The 8,976-nt window shown below is 36.3% G+C and overlaps 1 protein-coding gene and 1 long non-coding RNA gene across 3 annotated transcripts; both read left to right on the top strand.

Annotated features, from left to right (window-relative positions):
* The first annotated feature begins 2,106 nt into the window (after nt 1-2,106).
* Nucleotides 2,107-4,441, top strand: LOC141652103 (uncharacterized). 2 transcript variants are annotated; one of them, XR_012546971.1, is made up of 3 exons: nt 2,107-2,553; nt 3,476-3,537; nt 4,210-4,441. It is a non-coding gene; the product is annotated as an uncharacterized LOC141652103 (long non-coding RNA). The 2 variants fall into 2 exon arrangements; XR_012546970.1 differs by having other exon boundaries at nt 2,110-2,549.
* A 405-nt stretch (nt 4,442-4,846) lies between these two features.
* LOC141653074 (protein KINESIN LIGHT CHAIN-RELATED 2-like) lies at nt 4,847-8,798 on the top strand. The gene is made up of 2 exons (XM_074460715.1): nt 4,847-6,725; nt 8,344-8,798. The coding sequence occupies exon 1, from the start codon at nt 4,975-4,977 to the stop codon at nt 6,700-6,702; it is 1,728 nt and encodes a 575-aa protein (XP_074316816.1). The 5' UTR covers nt 4,847-4,974; the 3' UTR covers nt 6,703-6,725; nt 8,344-8,798.
* The last annotated feature ends 178 nt before the right edge of the window (nt 8,799-8,976 follow it).

Genomic DNA, 8,976 nt, shown 5'->3' with positions numbered 1-8,976 from the left:
GTGGGTGTTAAGTACTATGAAGAGTTTTAATCAATTTATTACCATGTTTAATTAAAAAAAAATGAATTAAATAGGAAAAAATGTTAATAAAAATGGTAGGTGTTAGGTAATATGAAAAGTTTTAATTAATTTATTAATGTGTTTCATTACAAAAATTTAATTATAAATTATAAATTTTATTAACATGTTTTATCACAAAAAATTTAATTAAAATGTCAATATTAATTATAAATTATGAATGTCTACGCGGCTTTTTTTATCCTACATGGCATTGTCTACGTGGACTTAATTGGTCATTTTAGGGTAGCATTTTAATAATATTTTATAGATTTGGGGATTGTGTGAAAATTATTTGTGGGAATCGGTGGTGGCCACCTGGTGTTGAGAGACCACAGGGCTGATGTCGAGGAAGTGTGGCCAGTCGTTGGCTGGCGAGGGAGCGAAAGAGGGAGGGTCGTGTAGGCGGGAGAAGGAAGTAGAGGGAGGTTGAAGGTTGATGATGAGCAGACTCATGGTTGAGGCTGGAACGGGCGCCGACAGTTCTAGGGGGTTCCGATGCCATCTCACTAACAAACCCAAATTCTCTCTAATTCCAAAAACCCTAAAAAATAACCACCTCCTCTTCCACCACCATTGCCACGCCGGTACGCCACCACCGCCACGTCGCCACCAAAACCACTGCCACCAAACGTCCTAGGTCAGTGTTTTTTTTGGTTAAATTAGTATAAAAATTGAAGTTAACTTTGAAATTAAATTGTTTATAATTGTATTTTTCCCTTATTGTTGCTGTTAATCGATTATATGACTCAGATTTGGTTATTGAATTGAATTGATGTATTTCGTTTTCGATTGGGTTTGTCGAAGGATTGTTGGGTTGGCTGGCCATGAAGCAACGTTGGAACTCAATGTGGATGCCATGGTGAAACGTTGGAATTCAACGTGGCACCATGGTTACACATTGGGATTTAACATTCGTCCATGGTCGATCGTTGAGTCTTCATGTTTGGTGCATAGTCGATTGTTGAATCTCAACATTAGTCTGTGGCTAGTTTATTTTTTAAAAATAAACGTGTTTAATACGTTAATTTGCCGATTTTTTAAATTATCTAAGTTTTCTAGTTGATGTGCGTTAATTTCTAACATTTTTTATTGGTTTAATGTAGATGGGAGATCAAAATGTAGTTGGTTTTTTTGTGGAACTAGAGAGATTTTTTTAGAGAGATAAATGAGAGTAATGTACAAAAGGGCATTATCGTCTTTTGGAATGAAAACGTCAACGATAGTTACTATAACGCCGACGATGAAAACCAGCCCTCTAAAAAATAGAGTGTATATTTTTAGACAATTAAAAAAACACAAATTCTCATTGAAGACATACACTATTCGTCACAAGCTGAAGACGGATAATGTCCGTCTCACAATATGCAAGTGGCAAATTAAGTGATAATTAAATGAAACACCGCACTTGCCCTCCCACTTATGATAGGGTGTTGCTCATTCATGGACGAGTTTTACTCTATCATGGACGAATATGACCATTTTACCCCTTTTATTTCAACTCCCATATCATTTTTAACCGTCTTTCTTTATTCATGAATAACTCCCATCCTTACTGTATTTCATTTCTGCAGATAATCGATAGAGAGTACCGAGTAGTTTGGTTAGTCAGTATGTTTAACAGATCAAAATTCTAAAATATATAGCTAAGCAATAATGTTGATTACCAATCACATGCACCCAATGTCTTTCCTAGTTACTGCTTGAATCAGTCAAAAATGACGACCGATGATGAAGAAATCAGATGGGTATGTAAGTTTTGTGATTTGTGAACCAAGCATTGTCGCAGAGCAAGGACTCGAAAAACAACCATGACAAGGGAAAGTTCAATGCTGAAGACGACAGCGTCACCGCCACAACAGCCGACGGATGCCGTGCCTCTGCCCAATGGCCGCCATCCCTCATCCTAACGCCGGCAACGGTTTAAACAAACCCTAATTTATTAGTGTAAATCAATATCTTAGTTTGTATAATAAAATTAATAAAATTAAGAATTAGAATGATTACTTGATCGATACGAGAATAGCATCCGTAATTGTTTAATGTAACACCCCGTTAATTTTCCGATTTATTTATAGGGCGTTACTCTTATTTTAGTTTGGTTTTAAATTTTGGGAATTTGTAAATCTTATAGCTACATTTTATTATGGGGAATAAATGTGTTTTGAACTTTTGAAAATAACTCGGTTTTGGAATATTCGTGATCGACAATTATTTTAAAAGCCCGAACTCAATTTGGTTTAATTAAACCCAGCTGATGACGGAAAAAAAAAAAAAAAATAATAATTCTTAAAACCCTATTTACCGATCCTCCACATGTTCTGCTCATTATTATACTACTTTAGAATCTCTGCCTCTATCACCACATATCCCTTTCTTCCTTTTCCCTTTTATTTTCCATCTGCCGTTTCCTCTGGCTGCACGCTGTTGATTTCGATACTCTGACCGGATTTTTGATCATCTCAATTCTTCTCACTTGCTTTATATAAACAGTAAGTATGTGTGCTACTCAATTTTTGTTATAAATAGATTTATGATTTGTTCTTAAATATATTTCCTTGTCAAAATCTACCCGGGGCTGTATATTAATTGCGTGTTTAAGTCGGACAAGTTGAGTTGCTTCAATGTCAGTTTAATGGAGCCGAGGGAGCCTTGGAGACAAATGAATGGGTCCTTATTCAGTTTGAACATAAGGGCGATTATATGATGTTTTGAGTGCGTTAATGTCGAATTCGGGTCTGATAAGAGAACAACAGTAACGGCCAATACGGTGTGTTGATTATAAGTGGAAGTTAGGGACTCTGCCTATACTATTAATTAGTATCTGATAGTAGTTACATTCTTCTCTTTTGATTAATCTCTTTGGTGAGATAGACTAGGTAGAGGTGCTAATTTAATATGGATATGAGTTGGCGAGAACTTCACTTTTATGGAGATCTTAGGTTGTAAAGGTTTGTTATGGCAGTTGAATGAAACCATATTTCAATATTTGTACTGATAGTTTGTCAAAGGGGTTTTTATGTGATTAATATGGTGGACATAGTGTGCTTAGAATATCATGTCTGTAGCTAATACACTCATAATGGATCTCTAAGAGTAATTATTTTACAACTTGGCATTAATTTGAGAGTTCATAACATCTGAGTCTTGATTATATGGACGAGTTTAATCTTTTTGACCTTGGATCTTATCATCACGTACATTGGAGTTTGGCTTTGGTATTTTGTTTAAATTGACATTGGCTGGTGATGGCAGTTGGAGTGGAGCCTCTTTTGGGTATAGATTAATTTAGCAGAGAGCATAAATGAGACATTACGAGTGTTTTGAGCATTCTTATGTAGTAGTGTGTCGTGTAATAAATTGGAGTTACTCTCATTTGTGAATGGTGTAGTAATTAGGTAACTTGTGTAACTTGTAGCTTGCGGATTTGAAGTAAAGGAATTTTTGGATTAAGCTAGCTTGGATTGATCGTCTTGAGAGGTAAGGACTTTTACCCTTTTTAAAATTAAGAGCATGTTTGGTTTAACATTTAAAGAGTTTTTATATACTTTTGGCAACGATGGATTTATATTAGCTTTTCTGAATTTTTAAATATTGTTCTATGTGACCATGGGTCACCAGTTGGAAATTATTTGGCGCAAGCCGTCTTGGTGATTATGTAGCGGACTGGGGAGTTACATTGGTCTAGCGAGTTTTAAGGTGCGTCGAGACGTCCCTGGGATTACGTCCCAAAAATCAACTCTTGGCCCGAGTTCCATTTGGGTGGGGTTTGACCGCCCCACTCGCTAGGGGTTAGACTTTCTCCTTTGGCGGCCTCATCCTCCGACGCCCAAATGTGAGAGATGCGCATTCTTATAAGTCTGACCAAGCACAGGTGATACCTCTAGACCGTGTCAAGGGTAGGACCTTGGCACACAGGTGGTGAAAGTTATGGACTTTTAACGATTTAATAATTGGTATTGGATTTACAATATGTTGGTTTTGGAATATAATTCTTTCTAACTGTTTTTGGAGCTTGTAAAGTTTATAATATTGTTCTATTGTGAATTTATCATTTCTTCTTATTTTCTCAAAACTCAGCTTTTGCTGACGTCCTTATGTTTTGGGTTGTTCCCCCACTGGAACCTGTACCTACTTATGTTTTGGGTACAGTTGATAGGTACAATTGAGATGCTTGAGATGCTGCATGGGTGCATATTGGATCCGGGGATTAGTACGAGCGTGGAAGGATTTGAATAAAGACTCCGTTTTAATCTATTTATAATTTTATAATATTGTTGGATTTGAATTATATTTATTGTTTTAGATTTTGTAAGACTTAAGTCTTCCGCTGCAACGTTTTGATTATTTGATAAAGTTTTGAGATATGTATTTTGTTTTTTTTTTTAAGATTGACTCTGTATTTACCTTGCACTTGGCATTTTAAGCTAAGTGTGGAGTGACAGCCGTGAATTTTCCATCTCTAGTTTATCGTTTTGGTCGGTAAAATTTGGGGCTGTTACATTTAATTTGACGGATTTGATTCATTCTGTGGATTTGATTAATTTTGTGAGGAGAGAATTAGAGAGAGTTTTTTTTTGGTTTGTAGGCAAATGACATACTATGGAAAAATAATGAAAAAAAGTCCATGAAAGAGTAAAACCCGTCCATAAATGAGCAACTACATTACGATATTATGAGAAGGACACTATCGCTATTCAGCTTGTGAAGAATAGTATCAGCCTTTAATGAGACAAGCCGGAAATAAATTTGGGGTTTTATTCGGGCCCAATTCCGACTCAATTACATGAATCGAGTCCAGAGTTTTTGGAAAACTAGAAAATATTCGAGTTGGTCTTGAAAAAAGGGTTTAGGGGTTTAGGCAGTAATACTCGTTCATCATCATCATCATCATCAATTTCCAAAATCAAAATCAAAATGAAGAGATTATCGACCAAATTAATTTCATCCTCCAAAATCACAACTTCATCAACATCAATTTCTGGGAATTTCACCCCACAATTCACAATTTGTTCATCATCATCATCAATTTCTAAATCCCCAATTCAAAACCTAAATCCCTGCTCAAATTCCTATGGTTTATTCTCCAAACCCTTCAAAACCCATCAATTTCACAAAAACCCATCTCAAAATTATAGTACCCATGTTGGAAGTACTCCATATTATGTATATTATGTTGAACGTACTCCATATTATGTTGAAAATACCATATATTATAAAATCAAGAAGAATAGGTCACTAATTCAGGATGCTGTTAAGGAGGCAAAGGCGGCATTTACGCATAGGGAAATGCTTGGACATTTTATAACGTATATGGAGGATAAGTTTGATGAAGGAGAACTTGGTGCAGCTTGCTTGACTATAGGCTTTGAACTTGATAAAGAAGGTGAGGATCCTCAAAAGATTCTATCTATTGCGAATAAATCATTAGCTCTTTTGGATAATGCTGAAGAAAATAAATGTTGTTTAGCTGTTGCTATGAATTTACTACTTTTGGGTTCTACTAATCGTAGTTTAAGTAAGTTTGATGATGCATTAGGTTTTCTTAATAGAGCGAAAAATATATTGGATAGGTTAGAGGATGATTGTAAGTATGAGTATGGTGTTAAATCTGTAAAGATTACACTTCATGCTGTTTATATGGAGTTAGTTAATGTTGTTGTTGGTATGGGTAGGATTAACGAGGCTGTGGATTATTTGCGGAAAAGTTTGGTGATTAAGAAGTTTTTAATGGGGATGGATAGATTCGAGCGGTATGGTGATCCTACTAGGGATATGTTGCGGTTTGGTAAAGCTAATAGGGATTTCGCTGAACTGTGTGTCATGATGAAGAACTTTAAGGATGGGTTGTTGTATTGTAAGAAGGCGTATGATATCCATTGGGATGTTGATCATGAAAGACGGCTTCTTGGGGTTATTTATGCTGGGATGGAGGATTATGCGAAGGCGTTCGAGATGAATGAGCAGGCACGAAGGAATTTTAAGGGAGATAGGTGTAGGTCTGATTTGATTCGTTCTGTTATTGATTATGCTAATGTGTATATTGCTCTTGGGAGGTATGAGTATGCTGTGAATGCCCTGAAGGAGCATGAGAAGGCGGTGGAGGAGGATGGTGAGAATCCTTTTATTTTGATGACAATGGGTAAGGCCTTGGTTCATCAGGACAATTTTGAGGAGGCTAAGAGGTGTTTCGTAATTGCTTGTAATGTCCTTGATAAAGAGGAAAAAGCAAATCCGTTGGAGGTTGTTGTTGCGTATATAACGATGGCAGATCAGTATGAGATTATGAATGATTTTGAAATGGCAATTTCTTTGTTAATGAGAGCAGTCACTTTGTTAGAGAATTTACCCGAAGAACAATATTCAAAAGGGAGTGTATTGAGCAGGATAGGATCCCTACTTTTGTTGACGGGTAAGGTGACAGAAGCTAAACCCTATTTGGAGAGGGGGGCTGAAATTGTGAAAGAGAGCTATGGGTGTAAGCATTTAGGAGTAGGGTATATGTGTAAGAAATTGGGCAGAGCTTATTTGGAGTTGGAGAGACCGGAGGAGGTGGCAGAAATGGCTGTTGTTGCTAAGGACATTCTGGATTTTTCTCTTGACCCTCATCACAACGAGTCCATCCACACATGCCAAAACCTCTGAAATGCATATGCTGCCATGAAAAGGTAAATATATGTCCGGTCATCCTTGATATGTTCACTTATTTAGGGGATTTTTTATTAAGTGGTTTATGATGGTTATTTTTCAATCTTATGTGCACTTTGTTATCTCTGGTTATTTCTTGGAAATGGAAACATTGTAAAAATGAAATTAATGTTGCGATTTTGTTCTATTAGAAATGACATTGTAGCTATGGACCTGATCGCCCGAGTTTTCGGGAGTTATACACAACACATATGTGCTTGATTCAAACAAACTCTTCAGCTTTATTTTTGACCAATTGTATTCAAATTGCATACTTGACTTTCGAATTCTTTCTCTATCTCTACCTTGTTAACTGATCCATAGGACTATTTACCTTGTTATTCTTCTGTATGTTTGAATCCTCAGCTCAAGTAAGTGTGTTAAGCTGTTTAGTTATCTTCTTGACTAGTTTTTCTCTACTAGCTCGTTTACCAATTGCTTTCGCTAACTGCTCCTTTGGGGTTGCTAAAGACTAGCTTTGGTATTAGATTTGAGCTCTAATGATCTTCTATAATGATTTTTTAGTCATTTGGAGGCAGCGTTCACTATTATATTATGTAATATCTCCGTGATCATTTTGTTATATTGCATCTTTTTATATTACATGTTTTGGATGTCGGATCAGAGCTTTTAGTTGTTATAATATGTGCTTAGACGCTGCCTCTGCTGGGATTGTTCAGAGGGATTTAATCAATGGAAATGAAAAGCAATAATGTAGAAGAATTATTCATCTAAGATGGTGATTTAGTATTATATGTCCTGCTATTCTATTCCAGGATTTGGAAATGTGGCTGTGCTCCATTGGTCCCGGTTACACTAGTCAGTGTGTAGATCTGAGGTGTGACTCTTGAGGGTAATAGGAGGCGAGAGATACAGATTCTAATATATAACAGTGTTTCTGGTCGTCGTTAGAAGTAGCACAGAGCAAACACCCATATACCTGTAGAAGCTTGCTTTTCATCGACTTTTGACTGGAAACATATGCAGCCCCAAAAGACAGTTAACAATCCTGCGTTTGTTGAAACAGTACAAATACTTAATTGAGCGTCCATCTTCAATGAATCTGCCAAAAACTAAATTGAGGCAAGAGAGTAAGACATTCAGATTATCTACCCCCTCCCTAAATAGTCAATGATGATTCTTTACTGAAGTGGAAGGGAGTGCTACTTGAAAATGAGGGAAATAATGATTGTTATAGATGCAAATACACATCTAGTAAGTCTGAAGAACCTGTTCTCAGACCTAACATTTCATTCTGTTATACAAGCTACGGAAACAATCATGTAAAATATTATCTTAAAGAACGAATGGCATAAAAAAACAGTTTCCCTCAGGGTTCTTAAGGTAGTTGGGGCATCCCCTTCCATTATCCTAAAGAACGAGTGGCATAAAACTAGGTAACTCAACTTGAATATCTGAAAACCTATTTTTCTCATGTTGACGATGTGAACAAATTTTACATATCGGATTTAATATTGACTGCTTATGTTGAGAATTAAGATAGTAGCTATTATTGTAAAAAAAAAAACACAGTATGGAATCAGTTTATGAAACTTTGCCCTAAATCTGTACACTTAAAAGCTTGTTATTCAATGACAACTATCCCGTTGCAATAGAGTTCCAGCAAAAGGCAGTGGATGCATGGGAGGGTCATGGGCGTAGTGCAGAAGACGAGCATAGGGAAGCGGAGGCTTGCAGGCTCCTCAACCCAGCAGTCCCAAGCAATCTGGTTAATTGAAGGAAAGTTGTCTCAGGCGCTCTAGTTAAGTTCAAAGACATTTTTTGTTGATCCAAACTTGATCTATGCGGGCTAAAACTAGCTTTTGATTATTTCAGTTATTGATAGTACTTTTGAAATCTCCATTAGCTGCGGAATTAGATAGTACTCCGTAATTTGTTATGATGATTGTACGTGGGAAGTTATGGATGTTATCGATCATGACGTAATTAGGCTTTAAATCCTGTTTACTTCTAAATTTCTAATAGTTCTACCGTCGTTAACGACTTACTGTGTTAATGCTAATAAATTAATTCCTGATAGCAATTATTCTTTACCTGTTGCTATGAATTTACAACTTTTGGGTTCTAATTATAATTGTAAGGACAAGTTTTTAGCAACATCAAGTGGCAGCTTGATGAGGATAAGGTAAGATTATTCGTAGTCTTGAGACAAGACTTTGATAAGTCTTAAGATTACCAATAATCTACCAAAGTCTTAACAAAGTATTAAGT

Source organism: Silene latifolia, chromosome 4 (assembly GCF_048544455.1).
Source record: "Silene latifolia isolate original U9 population chromosome 4, ASM4854445v1, whole genome shotgun sequence".
NCBI classification, from domain to species: Eukaryota; Viridiplantae; Streptophyta; class Magnoliopsida; order Caryophyllales; family Caryophyllaceae; genus Silene; species Silene latifolia.
Note: the sequence above shows the minus strand (reverse complement) of the source record. Positions and strands in the feature narration are given on the sequence as shown.

Coding starts and splice junctions, on each gene's coding strand:
- LOC141653074 (XM_074460715.1), top strand. CDS start 4,975: ATGAAGAGATTATCGACCAAATTAATTTCATCCTCCAAAATCACAACT.